This window comes from Myzus persicae, unplaced genomic scaffold (genome assembly GCF_001856785.1).
Source record: "Myzus persicae strain clone G006 unplaced genomic scaffold, MPER_G0061.0, whole genome shotgun sequence".
NCBI classification, from domain to species: domain Eukaryota; kingdom Metazoa; phylum Arthropoda; class Insecta; order Hemiptera; family Aphididae; genus Myzus; species Myzus persicae.
In genome coordinates, this window is record NW_019103315.1 from 377,356 (window position 1) to 401,091 (window position 23,736).

The 23,736-nt window shown below is 28.1% G+C and overlaps 4 protein-coding genes across 6 annotated transcripts; 2 read left to right on the plus strand and 2 right to left on the minus strand.

Moving 5' to 3' along the window:
- Nucleotides 1-5,218: 5,218 nt before the first annotated feature.
- On the plus strand, nucleotides 5,219-7,453 carry LOC111034244 (heme oxygenase). Its single transcript, XM_022315368.1, has 2 exons — nucleotides 5,219-5,561; nucleotides 6,127-7,453. Exons 1-2 carry the CDS (start codon nucleotides 5,414-5,416, stop codon nucleotides 6,750-6,752), a joined length of 774 nt encoding a protein of 257 aa, XP_022171060.1. The 5' UTR covers nucleotides 5,219-5,413; the 3' UTR covers nucleotides 6,753-7,453.
- A 662-nt stretch (nucleotides 7,454-8,115) lies between these two features.
- Nucleotides 8,116-12,524, minus strand: LOC111034243. 2 transcript variants are annotated; one of them, XM_022315365.1, is made up of 6 exons: nucleotides 12,481-12,504; nucleotides 10,074-10,457; nucleotides 9,283-9,561; nucleotides 9,149-9,220; nucleotides 8,992-9,081; nucleotides 8,116-8,375 (listed from the first exon to the last, which is right to left on the minus strand). In XM_022315365.1, the coding sequence occupies exons 2-6, from the start codon at nucleotides 10,395-10,397 to the stop codon at nucleotides 8,310-8,312; spliced, it is 831 nt and encodes a 276-aa protein (XP_022171057.1). In that variant the 5' UTR covers nucleotides 10,398-10,457; nucleotides 12,481-12,504; the 3' UTR covers nucleotides 8,116-8,309. The 2 variants fall into 2 exon arrangements, with proteins under 2 accessions (XP_022171057.1, XP_022171059.1); XM_022315367.1 differs by lacking the exon at nucleotides 8,992-9,081 and having other exon boundaries at nucleotides 8,269-8,375; nucleotides 12,481-12,524.
- LOC111034242 (myelin expression factor 2) lies at nucleotides 12,058-18,324 on the minus strand. 2 transcript variants are annotated; one of them, XM_022315363.1, is made up of 11 exons: nucleotides 18,189-18,324; nucleotides 17,746-17,903; nucleotides 15,834-15,988; nucleotides 15,511-15,771; nucleotides 15,298-15,451; nucleotides 15,067-15,216; nucleotides 14,278-14,412; nucleotides 14,087-14,218; nucleotides 13,651-13,749; nucleotides 13,340-13,537; nucleotides 12,058-12,544 (listed from the first exon to the last, which is right to left on the minus strand). In XM_022315363.1, exons 2-11 carry the CDS (start codon nucleotides 17,882-17,884, stop codon nucleotides 12,489-12,491), a joined length of 1,479 nt encoding a protein of 492 aa, XP_022171055.1. In that variant the 5' UTR covers nucleotides 17,885-17,903; nucleotides 18,189-18,324; the 3' UTR covers nucleotides 12,058-12,488. The 2 variants fall into 2 exon arrangements, with proteins under 2 accessions (XP_022171055.1, XP_022171056.1); XM_022315364.1 differs by lacking the exon at nucleotides 18,189-18,324 and adding an exon at nucleotides 18,066-18,182 and having other exon boundaries at nucleotides 12,342-12,544.
- A 1,958-nt stretch (nucleotides 18,325-20,282) lies between these two features.
- Nucleotides 20,283-23,099, plus strand: LOC111034255 (putative ankyrin repeat protein RF_0381). The gene is made up of 2 exons (XM_022315381.1): nucleotides 20,283-20,584; nucleotides 21,174-23,099. The coding sequence occupies exons 1-2, from the start codon at nucleotides 20,561-20,563 to the stop codon at nucleotides 22,977-22,979; spliced, it is 1,830 nt and encodes a 609-aa protein (XP_022171073.1). The 5' UTR covers nucleotides 20,283-20,560; the 3' UTR covers nucleotides 22,980-23,099.
- Nucleotides 23,100-23,736: the final 637 nt, after the last annotated feature.

The following is a 23,736-nucleotide window of genomic DNA, read 5'->3' on the forward strand; positions in this document are numbered from 1 at the left end:
ACTGATAGATTTCGGAGACTCCTGAGGCTGGTTGATGACAAATCATGGACATCACGTTAGGCGTAGACTCGTGTCTTTTCAACACCGGCCATGTTCCAACCCGTGTCGAAAATGTAGTCGGAATGTGGAACTTTGCGGATCTGAGATCAGATTTGGTCTCAGCTCTTCAAATATCGTCTTCATCTTTTCACCTTCGGTCAATATTGCAGCATAACTTGTTTGTCGTTAGACGCCATCGTAGATATTTTATATAATACGCTTAAGCGCGATAACAATATAACAATATTATTACTGGTAATGTATAGAACACAATACGCGGGTAGATGCTTCAAGGTAGTAGTAGGTAGTAGGTAGTCAGTAGTGATCGATATAGGTACCTACGTCAAAACAATCTTCGAGTAACAAAAATAATTTATACTAGTCAAACCTATCGCCAAGGCCGTAACTGGTGGGGGGTCCAGGGGTCCGGTTGAAGAAACCGAGTGAATATCCAATTTTATAACAATTTTAACTTCAAATGCTCATAAAAATTTAATTTGACTTTCAGGTAGACATTCTTTTTGTTGCTAAAAGTAGAAAAAACTTATAAGGAACGTTTTATTACATTTTAAAATCTTAGTTTTAAAAAGAATATTTTTTATGAATATCTAACTCAAAATAATTTGCATATTTTTGTGATAATATTTTTTCTAAATAGTTATTTGATTAAAATCAGTTGATTTGCAGAACCGATTAAAACCCATGGGGATTTAATTTTATTAATTAAAACCGTATTTACAATATAATAATAATATTATTTTAAATACATATTATAGTCATATACACTACACATTTAATAGGATAAAGAAATATTTTTTTTTCAAAAAAAGTGGGTAGGTCCGGGTCTACCAGGCCTACCTACTGGCTACGCCACTGTGTGACTGATATAGCACGTCTGTGTATCATCCCTCGTAATTCGTACCACTCGTTTGGGCTCTCTGACATCTATCGAGTTAGACTCGATTTAGAGGATCTGCAGGGATAGTCGGCTTCGAATACTAATACAAATGAGGAGGAAAGAACAATATTCCTTGGCAAGGAAATTGAAAATGGATCAACGTTAGTGATAACCCATACGTGCACTTGTCACTTTACACTTATGCAGTTATACTACATTTATATAGGCACCTAGCTTCATGTTAATAGACGTATAAGAAAATATAAAATGATATTAGCTTATTTAAATTTCTCGTCTCTGGGACGGTTTCGAATGATTTTAATTTATTATTAATTATTATAATGAACCTTTAACATTTTAACGTTTATAGTTTTATACATAGGTAATAATAGTATATCAAGAAGACAGTACAAAAGTATAGGTATATATAAGATAAATTATAAATATTTTGAACTCCCCTAAAAGCATAGCTTGTGATGGGGAGTTTTAATTGAGTTCAATTATTGACAATTAACATTGGTACATATTTCTAAAACAAAATGTTCATAATTACATCATATGTTATTTATAGATAATCATAAGTCTATTTGTGAAAGGTCAACATTTTTTAAGTACAATTTCAAATCTTTTACATTTTTAAAATTACATATATTTATTTTAAATATTCTACATAATCTGATTGCAATTGAAATAGCACTTATTATTTAATCGATGGCAAAAGTTATTATTCTGTAATCGCCGTCTTCCGCCGTCGGTACAACGCCGTACACCCCTACTCTCCTCCCGTCATACCTTATCGGTGGTTTTGCGTGTGTAGATGTACTGGGCATTTTACGCACTGTAGTTTTCGAGCGTTGCAATAACTGACGGACCTGTGTATTGTTGCGCGGGATCGTTACCGTGTTTACCGCCGACAACGTTTTGTTTTTGTACCATCGTTTTGTACCGTTACCAGCTTACCACCGTCGATTACACCTACTACCGTTGATTGTAGTTACCACGTCAGTGTTGCAGCGACCACCCACCACACCGTACCACAACACCACCTGACCACGGATTGCCTGGTTTTTTTTATGTTTATTATTATTTATCGTTTTATTGTTAATTATTATATGCAATATGGCATTATTTGTTTTTTCCTGTTAAAACACATAGAATTATTTTACCCCTCAGCTGGCCAAAATTATAAACCGATATTATTCAAATAGTAGGCCGTTAATACGGCAATGTGACGTAAAAACAACCGTGTTCCTTGATTTACCAGTCTTTTCAGTTTAATTAATTTTAAGATTCCTTACACAGTTCATTATATTCCGAAACATAATATCTATAGCAAAAATAATAAAATCAATTTAAAATATGGACAGTTAAAAATTAATTCCCATTATTTTTATATTTCAAAAACGTCATTATATAAACATTTCTAAATAAAAAAATTATTATGAAAAAAAAAAAATTGAAAAAAAAATGTGCATGTTGAGTTTGAAGAGTAGACCTTTATGTCATATTCTGTCGAATGCCTGTGATAGGTACATCAAGGAACGCAGCTGTGCAAATGAGCTTTTTTTCAAAAGTATCCGACATTTTATCCACTAATGACTAGTCGATGGACTTGGTGTATTGTAGTGGTTTTGACGAGATCCAAATTAGATATTTAATTTTAGAATAGAAGATGCAGCTGATACTATGCCATCAAAAGAAACAAGCCCAATTACACGGACGACAATTCTCACCCAAGACACTTCCTTAGAGTTAGCAATTCAAAATCTACAATCCTCATTAAATGAAATAATCACCTGGTTCAAAAAATGGAAGTTGAATCTAAACCCAAGTAAAAGTGAGGTTAAAATATTCACCCTTAAAAGATATAACAACCCCGAAAACATTCACATAAACAACCAGGTCATTCAATGGAATAACAAAGACGACGCAGTCAAATACCTAGGTGTCCACCTAGATGAAAAACTTTCTTGGAACATCCACATAAACAAAAAACTCGTACAGGGCTACACAAGGATGAGAATTCTTTACCCTCTAGTCATAACTATAGATCAACGTTACAGATCAAGTCATCACTCCTCCTATATACGATATATCAATAATCAGACCACTTCTAACGTATGCCTGCCCTATTTGGGCGGCAGCCTCGGCCACTAAAATTAAAAAGCTGAAAGACTCGGACGGAGCCCGCCATTACCAACTAAGAAAGAAAACCCAAAATAGGCAACTGCGACCTCGACTGCCCCAAGACATTCTCCTATCCGACACCGAAGAGCTCTCATCGGAAGATGAAGAATAAACCAACAAATAATGTCAAACCACTCAAACCTAACTATGAATTATTATAGCATTGTAATCACTAACATAAATGTAAATATTAAATTGTAATCGTAATTCAGTAATTGTAATGTAATGTATCCGGTATCGTACTTGTAATAGCACCTAATGTGCTAAAACATTTTAAAAATAATAAACGAAAAAAAAAACATTATATTAGATTAGAATTATATTTGTGGTATAGGTTTTGTACTCGGTAGTCACAAGGTTATCCTATAGAATAGCTACAATAACAGCGATAATATACTATGGTCTATGGTATGTTGTCGACATAAGTTCAAAGATACTATTTTTATAAGGGTATCTACTAAAGGTACTAATTGAGATTACATATACAACACATATTAAAAAAAATTAAAATAGGTAAACAAAAATTAGTTTAAAATGTTTAAATACACAAAATGAACATAATATTTGTAAAAATGAGCTTAAAAATGCAATAAAATGCATTTAATACAAAAATGGGAGTAATGCAAAATCAAAATTAGACATTCTAAATTGTTATATCACGAAACAAATTTAGTTTTTGGTTAGAACTGTAGAGCACTTTAAAAAAAAAGTCACCATAATACTAGCTCTAATTATAACCAATTACCTGTTACAACGACTATTAGATTCTCCGATGAAAAGGGGATACAACCAGGGCATCTACATTTTTATAATTTTTGTTTTTTTATTTGTTTTATTCAATTATTTAAAATGTACTAAACTGAACAAATATGCCCGTGGCATTAGTGCATTACCAATACAAACTGGAATAAACTTATTTTTATAAACGCAAAGTTATACTTAAAACATATTTTTAACTCAAAATAATTTTGAGAGTGCTAATTAAAGACTTGCGGTTGCTAAGTAGCCCTTGCCCCTTGGCACCCCGCATGTGTGCCAATGTAGACGCGTAGTGATGTAAAAAACTACAACTTAAAATATTAGTTCATTTTAAAAAACGTAATTGGGTTTCAAACATTTTTTTTTAGAAATATTGCTGTTTGTGGCTTATAGAGCATATTAATTGGAGCCCACGAGGTGAATAAATCCAACAGCAAGAAAAAAGGAAACTTTAAAATAAATACTTACAACTACTATCAATGTATAGTTACATTTTAAAACGTTCAATCATTATTCAAAAATAAAATTAAGTAGGTACCTAGGTATATGGCTATATATATGATAATTTATAATAATATAGGTATTAGGTAATACGCTAAGCTATACCTACGTACATTATGCATGAAGTATATTGTGTAATTGTTCTTTTTACTTATACTTTTAACTTTTAAGTATATCTGTATGAGTATAGGAACGTTTAAAAATATTGATTTTAAATTTATAGATTTAGGTATTTCATATAATTTAAACAGTCTATATCTATCTGACTATCTATATATACATATCTACTATCAATAGGACATATTATATATAACAGGTAATATTAATTTTTTTATATACTTATTAATAATTTTTTTCGCAGATTCTATAATTTTTTCTAGTATATTTTATTCCGCAATTTTATTTATGTCAGCTAGGATTATACATTTATACCTAATATTACCTAATAGGTACCTAGGTATTATTAATACAGAAGAAACCTATATTGGAAATAGATTATTATATAGGTGGGTAAGTCACAATAGTCACATAGAGTAACAATTACTCTAAGGTATATTGGTATGTCAATACTCGATTATCGAAGTGAAATTGTTAGAGGAAAAAAATTATTTTGGTTTGGATATTTTGCTTAACTACCAATCCAACCCAACCATTTTTTTTTTTCATAATGGATTATAATTTATAAGGCCAGATGATCTCCGGGAAACTTTCGAAATATTTTGCTTCAGGATATCTAACCTAAGCAGGCTGTACAGTAATTTTTTTGAAGATAAAGTATTATCTGTAGCTGTGATTATAGCATAGTGTATTCATTTATTCTGTGATTATAATAATTATTATCACAAAAGTCAGAACTATTCTGTATTACCTATTGGCTACTATAATCTAAAAAATTCCAAGTTTTAATAAAAATGTATAGTATTAAATATGTATGATTGAGTGATGTACAATTAATTGTTTTCAATTCAAATCTAGCATTACTGTTTTAATAAACCCTATCTATTTTATAAAATAAACAATTTGATAATTATGTTAGCTGAAGCGGAAAATAATGACAATAATAAAAATCCACCATCTTCGGCAATTGAAGAAATCAAGTTTACCGAGCGAATGAGAAAGGCTACAAGGAAAGAACATCGAATTAGCGATGCCTTAATTAATGCAAAAATGACCATTGGTAATACATTTAGGTTTAAATTATCATAATATTCTTACTTAAAATATATATTGGTGCAGTTACATTGTGTTTAATATTGATTTCTTCTCATCATTCCAATATTGTACTTAAATTAAATCTCAATATCCCAACTCAGACCTAAATGGATTTTAAAAACACATTGTTTTGTTTTCATTTTATTGCCCTCATGTGTACCCCATCAACATTACTTTAAATGGTTATTAAGTGCTAAGATGATTAACTGGGAGTGATTAACGTATTTCTTTACTTTTCTCCCGTGACTATGGACTATGGTAAATGTTTGTTTGCTATATATGAGTGAGATAATATTAAAAACTATTGGTTTTAAAGATTCAATTCTAAACTTAATGAAATTTTCTTATACACCAATAACAATTTGTATTAATGAGTGTTATTGGACCCTAGTTCTTACTTATAATGTCCTTAACCATCACTAACCTATCATTGATGATTTCAAGATTCTATTTACTTAAAATATTATCTAGAAATAAAGATAAATTCTCCTTTAGAAATAATTACAAAATATAAGGATTATACATTTCAGGTATGACTGATAGCAAAGTATGGGTAGAAGGATTACGGCGATTTTATGTTGTATACCAGTATCTAGAGATTGCAATGAAAAAAGAAGAAAATTATAATTTACACAAATTTGGCCAAATTAATGGATTGTTTCGTACGCAACCATTTGAAAGCAGCTTACGACATTATTTGGGAGAAAAATGGCCTTCCGGAACAACTAAAGCCATGGCTGAGTACTCCAACTACTTATTATGTTTAGAAAATGAAAATCACGTTCTGTTGTCGCCATTTATATATCATATGTATATGGGCATTTTATCTGGTGGTCAAATACTAATGGCTAAACAAAGGATGGCTTTCTCGGATGGAAAAGGATCTGAAGCATTTTACTTTGATATTAATGTAAAAGATGCAAAAAATCAATTACGGAATGAAATGAACGCTTTGGCAGAAAAACTAGATGACGAAACCAAACTTAGATTATTAAAAGAAAGTAAAATGGTGTATTTATTGAATAATAAATTAGTAAAAGAAGTCAAAGTTCCTACAGAAATTTTGTTAATCAAGTTTATATTTGTTATTGGAATTTTTATTTTAGTGATCTTATTATGGAAGGTGTCAAAAAAGTTTCTCATGGTTTTATTCTAGTCACTAATAATTAACTGGTATTTAATTAGCGGCTACTCAAAGCTAAATTTTAAATTTAGCTTGACAAATCAATTTTAATTATATTAAATAATCCAGTTATAGATACTTTTATATAATTGATTATTATTTTATTTTGTTATGGTTTATTGTACTTGGATAATAAAAAACAATTAATAATTTTTTGATGATGTATGCAATATTATGGAAATACCTAAAATATATTCAACTGTATTTTATTATACGTGTTCAGTTTATTGTATTATGTATTCTATTTATTTTATTATTCGTGTTAAAATTAGACGTTTCTTCGATTCCTTACATGAAATCAATTAAATATATTTTCATAATTTAATTATAACTATAGGTATCAACAAACAATAAACATAGAATAATCTTAACACATTTTTCCGTTTTAATTATTGTTAGTATACACCAATATTCCCAATTGTTATTTTACTTTTTACTCTCTGGGTATAACAGCTGTGCAACTTCCTGTGCAAGTAATTTAAGTTCGCAATCAAATTATATTAAAAATTTATATATTGTTTATTTGTACTATTTCACTATGTATAGATTGTAAATATTTCAAAAAAAGCTAAATAAAAAATTAATCTTTCTCTAAAAACAATGTTTACTATTTTGTCATGTCCTAACTCATTGAAATATGCATTGAGTTAGGAAATAAAGACGTGATGTATATAGATTTAATGTGTATTTATTGAACATATTTTTAATTAAAAAATACAATAGTAAGCTGTAATAGACTGTGAATTGTGTTACGAACTGAATGAATACTGATAGCAGACTATACCCTGTGTTATTACCTGACTCTTAAGTGCCAGATATTCCTAACCGTTTGACAAAATTGTGAGACAGTTTCCCTTATATATGATCTTATCATTAAAATCATGGGTCATGGTGGTGGTGACTTAGATGTACAAGGTGGATTTTGTGTCTCGTAACATAATTTGGTATTCTAGTTAATTGGTATTTTTTCTTTAGGACATCTGAGACTTTTCCGAGATCTGTGTGAATATTATTTTATAGTTTGATTAAATTAATGCTGAGTTCACAATTTGCATTGACTTCAGCACGCTAATGATATTTTAATTGTGTCACCATACTCCATTCAAAATGTGTGCTTTAGAGTATTCAATAAATATGTTTTATAGGGTACGTAATAATTTCTTTGATTTGATCCAACATTTTGTTAGTTGATATTTTCATTGTTTATATCCTAATACTACTTAATATGAGTTATGAAGCAGGACTGGACTTCACATGACATAGTTCAGCAAAACCAATCTTAACAGCAGATCAGAATTCAATTCCCTAATTTGTTTGTTAAATTATCAATTAACAATTTCATTTTACATATTTAACTGTATATTGTATGAATTACTTATATAAAACAAACTTGGTGGTTCTTAATAGTTAGTGTCAGTAATTATATAAAATAAATAAACATTTAGTAAAATATGGCCTAATAATTAATTAATGAAAAAATATTAAATACTTATACTATTATATAATATAAAATGATACAGATTTAACTTATTAACTCTGTAGAGTTAAATTTAATTGGCTGAATAGAAGAAGGTAACTGGCAGTAGTTATTAATATCTGAAAAAATCAATTTATACATCAAAATATTATGTGATAATAAATAATATACATGCATACATCATAAATATAATACATAACACTATATTATACAATATGTTAATTAATTTGAAAGTCAGTAACTTTAATTCAAAATATACTGTAGATATTATATGACTAATAGCTTCCCTTTTACCAGAGTAATAAAAACTTATAACAATTTGAAACTAGCCAATAAACATACCTAACTACTAGGTAATAGTGTACCTAATTAGCATTCTTGAATTTAAATATTATTTTGGTGTCTTTTATTAGGAACACTGCTTTATTATTTCTAAATTTAAACATACTACAACTTCGTTAATTTTGAAATGAAAAAAATATTTTATGTAAAAATTGTTCAAAAAAAAAGTTGGCTTTGACCTTTAAACAAAATTAACTTGTATTTTGCAGTCCCATATTGAAAAAGTTAATACTTTGACATTTTCTCAAAATATATTCTTCAGTACTCTCCTTAACCTCCCCAAAACTCCATTTCAATTTGATCATTTAGCTGAAATATTTAGTAACCCCTTATATTGTGAACATACTATACGCCATAATCTAAGTGCATTTAAGTTTAATTAATTCAACTTACAGATAACAGGGTTTCTAAATTTATTGGAAACATATCTAAAACATCCAAATCAAACTTCAATTTTTGTGCTTGGTGATTAAATAAAAGTCTCTAAAGTAAAAATTAAATAAATTATCAGTAAATCTAAATATTCTATAATCTGAAAAAATTCACTTGCCTGTTGCTTATAATTTTCTCCTGGCAATAAATTTGTATCCATTTCATTAACCATACTTTTAATAATATTTTCCTGAAAACCATTTAGTCTTATGTATTTATACAATTTAATCAAAACAACCATTTAGGACTAACATTTTGTTTGATCAGTTCACAGCAATAACACAGCAAAGCAACTCTTTGAAATGTTGCCATACTTTCTACAAGATCAATTACTGAAAAACTTGTTATATATGAATATAAGTTTATGGCCAGCAAAATTCTTGATTGAATAATTAAGGTTAATGTATTAAGCCCATATATTCTATTAACATTTACCATTATGTCAAATATTTCCATATGTAACAATCTAGTATCTTCTAAACAATTCGCAAAGTAATCTGGCAAAATAAGTTTTGTATCAATTTTGTTTTCCTGTGTGTAAACAAATAAAAATAATATTCTAAATTCTTATCTTGTATATTCAGTGTTATAACATTTGAGTTATGATTAAATAGTTTGTCAATAACTTAATAGGATAATGTTTAAACATGATCTAAAGAAAAAAATAGACTTCAAATTACACAGATTTCAGTATTAATTCTGTAAAATATGATCTCAGTCAGAGGTATGTATAATTAAACTGTTGAAATATAAACAATATTTACTAATAGCTATCATAACTTGTATTTCAAATACCAAAGGAATTGGGTTCAGTTTTCTTTTAGATTTATAGGAAATTGCGGGTTCCTTAATTCTTTTCAATAACTAAGTTGAAAAACAACATTCATAAAACTGATTTTAATTAATTTGGTAACTTTTCAGCATATTTCTATTGTATCTTAAAATTGTTATAAATCTTACTCAATTAACAATTTAATTCAACGATAAACAAACAAATTATGTGCAACTAACAAATAAATTATCTTTGATTATTATCGTTCTACCTTAATCATATGAAAAAAGTTGGATATCCTATGAATGACCATTTCAAGTGATGATTTCACCAGCAATAAGATCACGTAAAATTGCATTTCAAACATGAAACAGACGAAATCTTGAGCATGAAGCACTAGATTGATGGCAGGCTCTTGGGTCGTCATTGAGTTGACAAAAAATACAACCAACCAAAACAGATGCATACCACTTATGATAAATACAGACGACATTTTTAGACATGTATTTTTGTTGTAGGACAAGACGTCCAAACACTTTACATAACATAAACGTATGTTATGTCTATTGTAAGCACAAGACAAAAAATACAACATCAAACTGAGAGTTGTCAAAATGGCTTTAATCGTTGTCAATAAGTCTTCAATAAAATTGCTCTGAAAATAAACTGATTTATACACATATAAACGTAAATGAACGTTGAGACAAAAAAAAAAAAATAATATAATAACTTACTTGTTTCAAACTCCAAAAAAGTAAAATACAACTAGAGGACAGTGAAAGAAGGCCTAATATAAAAAAATACCTGAACTCTATAAGAAAATTTAAATGCAATGATCGAGCATGTAGATCACTCAGAATCAACCATAATAACCGGATCATTATAAAATTTAAAATAATACAACAGCATTGAATAACTAAGGTGCAATTTTGAATTCACTTAAATTCTACCAATAAAGGAATAGAAAAATAAGTATACTTTAGATATAGAATCCATTTTTCTTTAAACAATGAGGAATACATACAATAATATTCCTGTCAATAATGTTATATAATAGAATAATAAATGTATATTAAAAGGATGAATAAAAAACTATTCACTTCTATGAAAAACTCCATTCTTCAGAGTTCAAACCTAAATTATTTCTAAAAAAAAATATTTAACAGTAGTATTGTGATCATAAATAATAAATTACTATTTTTACAATGACTGGAAAATAGGGTCACTCCAATAACCAACAATATTCCAAATACAAAACAATTACCTAAAAGTATATAAAAATATACAAATATGTAAGCATAAATATATTTTTTTTAAGAATAAAGTTAAGGATAAACTAGTTTGTTACGAAACACAAATAGACCATCCTTTAATAATATATACAGTGATATGGTAAAACAAATATAATCACATATAATACTTTTACAGTGACAGAACAAAACTTCAGATATTCTTTTAAAGAAATGTATGAACTAGCTTTCATGTGTGAATTTCTAATTATTCCTGATCAGTTCTTTTAAAGTATACAATTATCAAAATGTCAGTAAGCACTAATTTTGTGCACTGTGGAAAATGAGAAATCCTATTATATAACATCTCACTTTAAAATGTATTTTATTAATATGAAATTTTAAATGGTTTATTAAGAACCAGTTCAATAAAGGTATGCTCTATTTTATTATTTTAATAGTTAACATTTTTTTTTCATTATATAAATAATATAATTTAATAGGTTTCTGTAGTAACCAAATGTATTGAAATTATAATATATTCAGCATATTTTAATGTTTCTTATTACATTATTATAAGATTAAACATAATATACAGTTATACAGTTACACTTATACTATATATACTTCAGCTCAATTGATTTATGAATTTGAAATAAATTTTGATTTTACATGATTAAAAATGATACCTAAATATATTATGAAAAATTCATTAAGAGTTGATATATTAAGAAATTAAAAAAGATCAAACTAACCCTTTATTCTCTTAAATCAACACATAATAAATATTATGTTTCACTATTTTATTTTTAAACAAAATAACTTAGCTGCATTCAAAGATATTTTAAATTATAGATTTTGAATACAAACTATGTTTTTCTAATTTCAAGTGTAGAATCATATACATCATATACCATCAAATGTATAACATAAATAAATACACAATGCCAAGGTGAGACATGTAAATTAGGTGTAAAACAAACAGGTTGAGGAAAACAAATTCAAAACATAAAAATAACAAATCAATTAAAATTTCATAAATCTGTTCTTGTCATTTATTCTCACACACCACTAAGAATACAAACTATGAAAAAAAAAAGACAATTTTACAAACTAATTCAATTTAATTCTCAATTCTTGAAATCGGAAAAAGAAGATATTGACTCATAGACATAGTAAAATCAAAAATATAAAAATAGACCAAGAATAAAGTGTCTTATTATCTCCAAAAGTTATTTTAAAACAATACTGAAGTCTAAAACAAAACACACACAGTCATTAGCCTATTGGAAAAATATTTTAAGCCTATAATTTCAGTAACTGACAAAAAAAGACAATAATTATGTTACAATAAATATTGAATTAAATTGGTCTACATACATTAAGTATTACACTAGAATGTTTATTAAAATTATGTATTATTTTTGAGTTATAATAATTGTTACTTACAATTGTAGTTAGAAATATACTACTTCAATAAGATGACCATCAAATCTTGACATATTTTTTAAAGCTAGAAATTCTGTAGTTAAGGAAAAATGTATTATCCAATATTCTTAAAATAAACAGGCATATTGAACTATGAAAATTAAAGAGTCATCAATTATATTTATACTTATAACTTATTGGTATGAGCACCTTTTTTCACATTCTACAAACATATTTTTGCTTATTTCTTCTCATTTCACAAATCAAAAATGTATGTCACATACTGAATAATAAAAATCGATATGAAGAGTTTTGTCTCTAAATTATTGATACTCTAAAATGTTTAAAAAAAAAACTAGAGCCGTCTCAAGTTTGAAAAATCTAACTGAACTTAACGTGTTCAGTTTTAGTTTGAAAATCAACACTAGTTCTAAAAATCTTGAACAGAATTGAACTAAAAAAAAAGTTGTTTTATAATAAATCTAAATTCCAAAAAAAAAAAAATGAATTGGTTAAACGATGCTGACAAAAAATGTTTTTGCTATTAAATTTTTTACTAACAAATAATATAGACCTATTTTCAATTTGTTTATTTATTATTTTTAAAGGGCCGAGTCGAGTTTTCTAGTTTCATGTTTGTAAAAATAAAGCCCTATTATTGCCTGGACAGGGATTATTTAAAAATTTATACTTCATAGACTAACATAAATTGATTTTGATTTAGTATTGTTGAGAAAAAGGACATGGAAAGAGTTTAGTTCGACATTTGATAAAGTTTGGTTCTCTCCTCTAAAATCAAATATTATCTGTCATAACAAAAAACATTACGGAACTTTAAAGATCTGTAGTCTTAAAAAAATAATTTCAAATAAAAGGATACTTATTGCCCTTTCAGCATCCCATTCAGATGCAAATCTTATAATTCCAAATCCCTTACTTCCAACCTCAGAAAATTTAATGTCTCCACAGTCACGGAAGTAATCCTTTAAGCTTTGCCATGTTGTGTTTGATGGTAAATTTTTTACCATGATTGTGTCGGATTTTTTTGGACCCATACCCATATGCATATCACCTCCACCTAAGAGTAAGTAATTTTAAGATTAATAAATGGTGGACTGTAGACGATCAATTTTTCTTAAGAAAACTGATTCGATAAAAGACTTATATTAAGTTCAAAATAAAAATAATCACCCAATCCAGATCTAAAGTCTGCGGCAAAAGCGCCACCACCACTGCTTGAATTTCGTACACCAAGTGATAAAGAATCATAGTCACGACCACCTAGTGAGTCTGAAATATATTAACTAGATTAAACATATTTATATATTAAATCGGCAAAATTATGTTAGGTTTAAATAAAGTAGGGAATATATTAACCATAAACACTAAAAATGAAAAGCATACTAAGCTTAACAATTTTGATGGCCACTTCTGCTACATAATATTATGTTTGAGGAAAATAGCCCTCAGATTATATCTGAGCCGAGTAGCCTTGAACTCATAAATTTTACATTTACCAATACAAATAAAATAAAATAGTAAAAATATTTTCAACGGTAACATTTGTATAAAATGACTATTCATTTCATAATATTAATAAAAAAATATATATAATTAAATAAATTACTTTGATGTAGTGAAGAACTATTCATTGATCCAGCTCCACTAGTATTCATACCAGATCCAAAAGCAGCCCCTAGGCTTGTTCCAATGCCTAAATCACTAGCGCTCAAGTTTCCCAGTCCATTAACTCCACCAACTTAATAAAACCAAAGTACATTTAAGATCTATAAATAAAAAATGTTTTGAATTACTTACGAGAACGTCTATTCTGGGTCTCAATGCCTAATCTATCAGCACTTAATCCGCTTAGAACAGCCAAAGCAGATGTATTAACAGGTGTAGATAATGACTGAGCTTGATTAGATGAAGTATTATTTGATGGAAGATTTCCTATAAAAATAAAAACATAATTAAGTTAATTGTAAAAATAAGTTTAAAGTTTGTCAAAATACCCTGATATCATAAAAGGTAATAGATAGTTAATGTTATCCAACCACCCTTTTTTTGAACATATTTCATTTGTTTAGTAATAAATATTTTTAAGTTGCAACTCATTAGCTAAATAGTTATTATAAGGGCAACATTAGTTAAAGTAAAATTTCAAATATATTTTTCCATTTAGGTATAAATTCAAGATTGGACAAAAAACTTACTAAAATGTAGTCAACCGAGTCTTAATGCTATGGAACTTTCTATACCAAATATAAAATAAGTAGAACTTTTACTATCAAAATTATTTTATTAATTTTAATTTAATTATACCATTTATATCTAAAGAGTAACAAAGTATAAGGGACAAGGGACATAAATGATAATATAAAAATTGTATAAATTATCTCAATCTACTGCATATTTATAACAACTAAATATTTGTTCCAAAAAAAAAATTAAAAATTGTTCACTTGCATTTGGGTAAAAGTTTAATGTTCACATTTTATCATATTTATTTAGTTTACAATAGTTTTTATTTATAACAACACACTACCAACAATTTAATTTTAACTAAAAAAAGTTTCTGATAATTTAAATCTTATCATAACATACTTTCAACATCGTGTAATGGTGCTCCGCCTGCACCTAAACCCATTCCTATTGATTTCAACCCTTCAGGAAGTCTTGCTAATGGGTCTTTATCTGTACGATCAAGACGAATAGACATAGGACGTTCAAATAAAAATTGATTGTTGAACATAGCTATTAGTAATTGTTAAGAAATATTCAAACAAATACTCAATAAATTTAGAAAGTTTAAACATTAACATTGTCAAAGGATACAAATAGCTTGAACAGCTTCTACTGGATGATTATATTCAACTACTCCATATCCTTTACTTTTTCCTTCTTTATCTGAAAATATTTCAACTTCTAATACTCGTCCAGCCAGTTTGAATACCTCTTTTAATTTTTTTTCATCAACTTTGTAGTCAAGCTAAAAATAAAAACATCAAATTAAATATCTAAAATATTAAGAAAAATGTATTCTGTTACATTGGCAACAAAAATGCGATTGATGAGTGGCCCACGAATATGTAGTGATTCAAGAAATTGAGGTGAGAGTCCATATGTATTGTCCCATTGGAAATCATCTGTTACTGGCATTCTACTAGCACTCCTGATGCTGGTTGGGATATTCCCAACCCCACCACCGCCACCTCCACCACCACCGCCGCCACTACCACCACCTCCACCACCACTACTACGTGGTCCATTTGGTAATGGGCGTCCAGTCTTATCTCTATCAATATCGTCCTACAACAAATTAAAAAGTAAAATTACACAAATATTTTAATATAATTTGATCAAATATATACCTCCTTAACTACTAATTTTCTTCCATTTATATCAAAACGGTGCATCTTATCAATTGCCTTTTGAGCAGAATCGACTCGATCAAATTCAACTGTACCACAGCCTCTAGATTTGTCTTTTTCATCTGAATATACGACTACAAATGACACATCGCCAACTAAAACAAAACAAAAAAAATTTATAGTTTTTATACAGCAATTTAAATTTGAATGAGCTTACTGTGCTAGTGGCATAATTAAAAGATTACTTCCAATACCAAGCTCTTACAGGTTTTGAATTAGAACTCCATATATTTTACATTTATAATATACTTGTTTAAACTAAAAAAAAGTCTGCTTAAGGATGGAATCAATCATTTTTTTGGGGTCCCAAATAATATAACCAAATTAGACCTTTATTCAGAATTTAAGGGTAATTTTTCTTATTTTAATGGATCCTAACAAACACTGGGTCTTTGCGTGAGTGGGCTTCTCATAATTTTTTTAAAATCAAGTTTATAAAATCAGAACGGAAAATTATTTTATCCAATAATTCTAAGAATCATAGGTCATGAATGCTTCAGCAGTGGTAAATTTTAATAACTATATCTGAAACGTTGACAATTTATAGACATTTATTTATATTTAATATATTGACATATCGTCTACGGTTGTAAATATCACATATGAATATTTTGCTTAAAATAAAGCTACATTGGAGTGTACTTTAAATGTGAATTTTAAAGATAGATATTTAACTAATTTGTAGTTAATTGTTATATAATTTAATATAAAATAATTGGGTAAGGTCATCTAAGTATAAGATAAAAATAAAATATATAATATAATATACAGTGATTTATCAATTATGCTAATTCCTCTGTGAAAATGCAAGCTTTTGTTTTTTCAACAGTAAATTATTTAGTGGATAATTTTTCTACAAAATTTTACGTATCAGGTTCAAAATTTGAAAGAGTAATTTTTAAGTTATTTAACATTAACAATAAAAGGTCCACGGTAATGGGTTTATAAGATGATATGGGAGTTACATTGATTTGAAAATGTAAGTTTTTAATATATTATTAATTTATCAATATTGGTAATTTTTAAAAACGGCCTAAGTATAATAAATACCTTCTAGTTCCAATATTATGTCGATTTCATATTTTCATAACACTATTTTTAAGGACTATTATCCTAGTACAAACATTTTAATAACTAAGAAACTAATCATACGAAATTTGAATTAGGTACATCAAAATTTTCAAAAAACTTTTACACTAAATAATTTACAATAAAAAAGGCAATTGTTCTCATTTGAAAAGCAAAAGTTTACCTATATCGTCACAAGGCACTTCTCAAGTAGTACAAAAAACTCCAAAATTAAAATAAAATTATTTGGGTATCTATAGTCTCTCACGAGAGAAGCAACCATGTCTTGAAAAATCTGGTTATTCTTACGCAATGCCCACACCCCACATCGACCTTGTCCTAACCACTTTCCGGTATAAGTGAACTAGTCACTAGCGAACGGCAGATAAGTGAGTAAGCACATGCTTGTTTATATATGTATATTGCACTTAGAGAGGATTCGATAGTTCGGCAGCGGTGTGGAGCTGTCTGCATGCCCTAAAAGGTACCTTTCTTTTGTAAGACTATATATTTAAATTAATTCCAAAAATCAGAAGTTGAATAAATTCATTGGTAAAGGAAAAAATAAGGATGAGCATGATTGATGAATAACTCAGCATAATAAATAACAAAAATGTTGACAGTATTTTTTTTTAGCACTTTGTAATGTTTGCGGACCGGGCCTTTTTCATTTAATCCGCCACTGCATTTATCATACAAAGTTTGAGAAATTATTTCTAATAATGAAATATTATTTTATATTAACCTAAAGTTTATATTATTTTATAGAGAAATATATAAATACCTTCTTTTTTGAACAACTCTTTTAACTCCTTCCATTTGAATTCATATGGAATGTTTGACACAAAAACTTTTTTACATCCACTTTTTCGAGACCTAAGTGGACTTCGGCTCCTGTCACGGTTTCTATCACCCAATCTCATAATTGCTGAAATGATTTACCTAATAAAGATAAATGCATTAATATTTAAATCGACTATTTGAGTCAAATGTATGCAATAAACTTGTACCAGAAAAATTAATTTTATAAACCAAATAACATATTACACAAGTATAAAACAAAATGGTTCAACATAATACCCGAATAATTTACAAATGGCGTACCAAAATACTGGGAAGTAATCAAAATGACCAGACGTCAAATACAGTGTACTGATTAACTAGTTACAAAGTAATTGTATCACCCTAAATACAAAAATACGATCTATAAAATAAAATCATACTCACAAAGCTAGTTGAAACGAAAACAAGAATCGGACGAAAAAACACTAGCGACTAACACCGGGACAGGACAGATAGCAATAGCATATTAACATGAATCAGAGTCACAACGATCTACGCTTTGACCAATATTTGTTGTTCTACGGCAACACCAGTACACCACCGTCATTCTAGTAGGCCGCTCCAAAGCGTCACTTTAAATTTTTGGTTTGGTCTTTGGTATAAAATGGTTATCTATACTTCCATGATATAAAAAAGCGGGAATAGTTTTAAATTTAAAAATTAACTACATACCAATTATGTGTATCAATATACCAATACCTTGCTATATAAATTATCTAGTATACTACATACCCACTTAACTATATAAATAGTTCAAAGAATATACCTTTTTTTTTCCTTGTTATCGAGAACCGGGGGAGGAACTTACTGGTGTTACCTAGTATAAATATATAAATAAATAAATGTATATTAATATATTGTATCAAAAAAGAGGTCGAAAAAAATCAGACGGTGACCACTCAGTGCTGCTAAGTGCCAAATGGTAAGATCTTGGCGTGGAACATAGAGTAAGGTCTCTATGGCGTGGAAATACGATTTTTCATTAGTGTAGTACTATTAGCACAGAATAATTCTGTGCTATTAGAAGATGCCAAGTGATAGGCACACAGCACACTGGTGACTGGTTCAATCTCAGATCATTAAGATCATTTATGGTATAAAGCTGAATTCACAATGTCGTGCTGTGTACCTTTTACCGTGTTCTGATTTCTGATTGACGGTCGCAATCATGATATTTTTCACTAACCACGATCTACCTGGACATTTTCAGTTCCGCAAAGCCTCATGTCAAAATTCGGATTATATTTATTAATTTATTATAATATTATAGTTTTAGACATTATAAGTTGTAACACGTCTTTCATCTTTCTTTCAAATAAGCAAGAAGCTCTAATTAGTTTACATGGTATCTTTTTTTCATGTCATGAGAAAGAACCTCGATTGTCTCATTGTATGACTTTATGTTTCTTCGCCATAAATAATAACCTAACCGATAAAAATTACCAATTTTCGAGTTCGTTATGAAATGTTAAAAATAAAAAATGGTTATTAGGTTCCTTTAGTAGTGTTTTAATGGTATGGCCAATTCTCTATGTAGGCGATGTGTTGCATCGTATCATATTAATTGAATCATAAAATCAAATCTTATGATTTATATTTAGTTCAAGGACTATGCATACAATTAAAAGTAGGACAATCAAAAATCGATTGGGTAAATAATTCATAGTCCATAAAGTAATATTACTCTATGATACGAGTAGAGCAATCAAATTATGTTTTTCGATAAGAAAGGATTGAAAGACATTGGAGTTACTTGGGATGAAACGTATACCAAGGGAATTGACCTGCAGACGTCAATCTTGGGCGTTTCAGCAATTGCATTCTATTCAAAATGCTTTTTTACATTTTACGGATTTGTTATTTAAATTGATATTTGATAGAATATTTGAACATGAATAATACATTTAGAAACTAATTGGCAAATGTAGGTACTGATTTTGGTCGAAAAAGGATGGACTTACATCATATTTCTCTTCTTCAAACTACTAGAACTTAAGTAGCATATGAACACAGTACTGAATTTTGCAAGCAATTATTCAATAATAATCAATATTCAATAGCCAATGTCGTACACTCGCACACCATACACGGATACACGTATTCTCGGATTTACTATGCATACACAGTTTTAATTTTCAACGATTCTCCTTTTTTCATTAGCTGCTATTTCTGGGACCGGGACGAGTTTATATATAACATGTATTCTATTCTATAAATTATAAACTATAAAAGTAATATATATTGTATATAAATATAAATCATAAATGTTTGATCGCCTCAATTATTTTGTCATTATATTTATAGTCATTATCATTATTTATTATGCGTATGAATATTATCAGGATTTTCGATAGACGTTAATACGTGAACCTTTATGGTTGCTTTTATCATATTATATATCCTCAAATGGAAAATCCCATATTGTATGAAACAAATTGTTGTCCTTGGTTGGTATTTGTTTATTTTGTAGGTATTATTATTACCTTACAGCAGCAGACACCGCCATAATGCTAGACAGTTGCACACTGCTCAGTACGTAACAGAAGTGCTTTAATTTTAATAGTCATGACTCGTGACGCTGGTCAACAGTTCGCGGACCTTTTTACACATGGTTTCTACGATATTATTATGAATTAATTATGATTTTTAAATAATAATATATTAATTATTATTAAGTATTAATAACATTTTATATCCTACTTAGTATTTAATTTAAAAACATTTTTCGTCGGACTTCTACTTCACTTTCGTCAGGAATGAATCATATTAACAGTGCGAAAGTAAGTTTACCCATTTATTCAATTAACTATTAACTTATGTGTAAAAAATCCATTCAAAAGTAAGTTCAAGCCTTCTATACAACTTATTATGTATTATATCATTATGCGTATTAAGTTATTGTAGTACCAATCTCAAAATATATACAGATAATTATTACCTAGATAAATAATGTTAATTTTGATGGCTGTAGTTTCTATAGAGGATAGCTCCAATTGCATCCCTCAAAACTGCCACTTAAGTATAGCTATATAGGTTTACACTATACCCTATATGTATTCAAAAACTTTAAAAATGTTAAATGCTTTAATAGTAAAATACTAGAATGTTTCGTTATTTTAATGAAAATGGTAATTATTTACTTAGGTGTACTTATTTTGTTTTCTGATTACCTTTTCAAAGAATTAGCTGCATTTAATTATTTGTATTTAATTTAATACCGAGAGAAAGTTAAATTCTATTCTAATTTTTAGTAGGTAAATTGATTAAAATTATAATATGTGTATAAATATGATTTGTATAACTAAAACCTACATACACATTTAATATAAGTTATTTAATTTCATATTTTTAATACCAATAATATTTTAGGTAAATATGATGCCCGTATTCAAGTATGGATGTTTTGAAGATCCATTACCAAATCCAAACAGCAAGAAGATTAAGTACAAAAACTTTAAACTTTCTCAAAGTCGTTTTAATGAAAAAAAAATGCCTGTATTTGATTCAATGTTTCAAATTAGTTACAACAAAAACCTTTGCACAACAAGTACTGTACAACATTTTATGTCATTATACAATAAAGTTAATAAATTACAGAAAGATTATACACCTTTGCATTTGGCTATCGAAATGGGTAATTTTCACTTGATTCAATTTTTATTAAGACTTCCTACCATCAATGTCAACACTTTTACGGGTACCGGTTTCACAGGACTTCATTTGGCTGTTAAGTCTGAAAATGTTACTATTGTCAAATATTTATGTGAGTATTCAGATATTGATTTAGAAGCAACATCAAGTTGTGTTGGCACACCACTGATTTATGCTACATTAATTTCAACTCCAATTATTTTGAAAACATTAATTGATTTTGGTGCTGATGTAAATAAGACATTTACGGCAGATCGTTTGAATTCTTTGATGTTGGCCATTCATAATCATAAAAACGAACACAGTTGGATATTGGCTGAAAGTGGTATTTGCCCTTTACACACAGATGTAAAAAAATGGAATGCTTTACATTATGCTGCAATATTTAAAGCTTCTACTGAATTACTGCAAAAACTAATAGAAATAGGTTGTGACCAAAATGGTATTACACGAGAGGGCATGACACCTTTACATCATGCAGTTATATCTGGAAGTATTGATTCTGTTAAAATACTCGTGATGAAAGCAGATATTCATATAACTGATGAAAATGGGCTTACTGCTTTACACTATGCTGCATATCAAGGACATTGGGAAATTGTGAAAATACTGTTAGATACTGGTTCTAGACCAAATAAGAAAACAAACAGCAAAGTAACACCTTTACATTTTGCAGCCAAACATGATCGTTTTTTAGTGGTGGAAGAATTATTAAAGTGCTACGTTGATGTTAATGCTGTTACTATGCAGTGCAATACACCATTGCATTACGCAGCTTGTAATGGAAATGAAAAAATGGTTGAAATTTTATTGAAACACGGAGCCGATCCAAATATTCCAAACAAAGACAATGATTTACCTATTCATCTTGCTTGTTTACGAGGCGCTATTGATGCTGTTAAGTTATTATGTTTGAATAAATCAAACATGGATTGGCGAAATAAAAACAATATGTCTCCGTTACACAATGCTGTCTTAAGTTCAAATGAAGAGTTAATAAAGTTTTTATTGAATAAATATAAATTTAGTTTTGATACGGATTTGTTTAGTGTGGCTTTACGTTCCGGAAACATACACATAATTCAACTTATAATTGATAAAACTAATGAAACAATGTTGAAGGATGAAGTATTTTGGTTTAAGATTATTGGTTTTTCTGGATCTCTAGAAGTAATCAAGTTATTTGTAAAACGTGTTCAACCACCTCTTTCAGTTATATCAAGTTTAGTAGGATATGCCACACATTTAGGTCATTGTGACATTGCCAGATTCTTACTAGAATATGTTAGGACATGGGATGATCTTCTTGATGGAGAAGGAAATTCAGCATTATACTATGCAATATATAAAAATGATATAGAATTAGTTCGCTTACTGATAGAAAAAGGTTCAAATGTGAATCACATAAATGATGCTGGTATTACATTATTACAATGTGCTTCAATAAATGGTAATACAGAAATTGTGAAGTTATTGAAGAATTGGACTACATGTTACACTTCAAAGAACAAGGCTATCTTATAAAATGTTGCTATTTCCTTCACACATTATAACATATTAATTATTTGGACACAAAAAGTAATATTTTATTTTAAAATTATATACCTTAAGTTATTTTATATTTAAACTATTTTTAGACTAGAAACAAACAACTTTATTAATAAGTAATTCATTTTTATGAGATATTTTTTAGAATAACATTAAATAATACTATTTATTTGTAACTAACTAATGTTTATGTGATGAAATTTTTGTGTTTATTATTATATATATATTTTTTTTTTTACACTGGATTGTCTCATCGTAGAGTATTATTTCAATATTGATTATTTTTTATGAACATCTTTTTTAACATTCAAATAATTGAAATTGTAAGAAAATTATTTTTTAGTTTAAAATGTATTAATTATAGTAACTTATTGAAGTATCAATTATTTATAACTCATAACACTAGTATATCATTTTAAAAGTGGATAAACAATTTTGTTTCATGTTCACTAAAATGCTGACTACTGATTTATTTAATATTTTTTTTTTGTTTTACATATACCTCTAAAATGATTTTTTGAAGTATAAAATATTTCAATTAAATTATAAACTTTTGTATAAAAAGGATTTTCATTTTGAGCTATATTTTATTTTCAGTATAATTTTTTTATGCTATGTGCTTAAGTGAATTAAAAATAAAAGAAGTATTCAATTGTAAACAATATATTTTGAATTTATATGTTCATTTCTATTATTATTATTTTTTTGCCCATTTTCTTTTCAGGTGAAATAA

What these genes read in the sequence shown, in the direction of transcription:
- LOC111034242 (XM_022315363.1), bottom strand. Translation starts at nt 17,884, where the DNA reads ATGAGATTGGGTGATAGAAACCGTGACAGGAGCCGAAGTCCACTTAGG. An exon ending in AGAAGCTGTTCAAGCTATTT is followed by an intron (nt 15,217 to 15,297) that starts GTATCCTTTGAC and finishes AATTACTAATAG; the next exon opens with CTATGTTCAACAATCAATTT. An exon ending in GACCCAGAATAGACGTTCTC is followed by an intron (nt 14,219 to 14,277) that starts GTAAGTAATTCA and finishes GGTTTTATTAAG; the next exon opens with TTGGTGGAGTTAATGGACTG.
- LOC111034255 (XM_022315381.1), top strand. Translation starts at nt 20,561, where the DNA reads ATGAATCATATTAACAGTGCGAAA. An exon ending in ATCATATTAACAGTGCGAAA is followed by an intron (nt 20,585 to 21,173) that starts GTAAGTTTACCC and finishes ATAATATTTTAG; the next exon opens with GTAAATATGATGCCCGTATT.
- LOC111034244 (XM_022315368.1), top strand. Translation starts at nt 5,414, where the DNA reads ATGTTAGCTGAAGCGGAAAATAATGACAATAATAAAAATCCACCATCT. An exon ending in TAATGCAAAAATGACCATTG is followed by an intron (nt 5,562 to 6,126) that starts GTAATACATTTA and finishes TATACATTTCAG; the next exon opens with GTATGACTGATAGCAAAGTA.
- LOC111034243 (XM_022315365.1), bottom strand. Translation starts at nt 10,397, where the DNA reads ATGTTGTATTTTTTGTCTTGTGCTTACAATAGACATAACATACGTTTA. An exon ending in ACTTTTTTCATATGATTAAG is followed by an intron (nt 9,562 to 10,073) that starts GTAGAACGATAA and finishes GTTTACACACAG; the next exon opens with GAAAACAAAATTGATACAAA. An exon ending in GTGAACTGATCAAACAAAAT is followed by an intron (nt 9,221 to 9,282) that starts GTTAGTCCTAAA and finishes AATGGTTTTCAG; the next exon opens with GAAAATATTATTAAAAGTAT.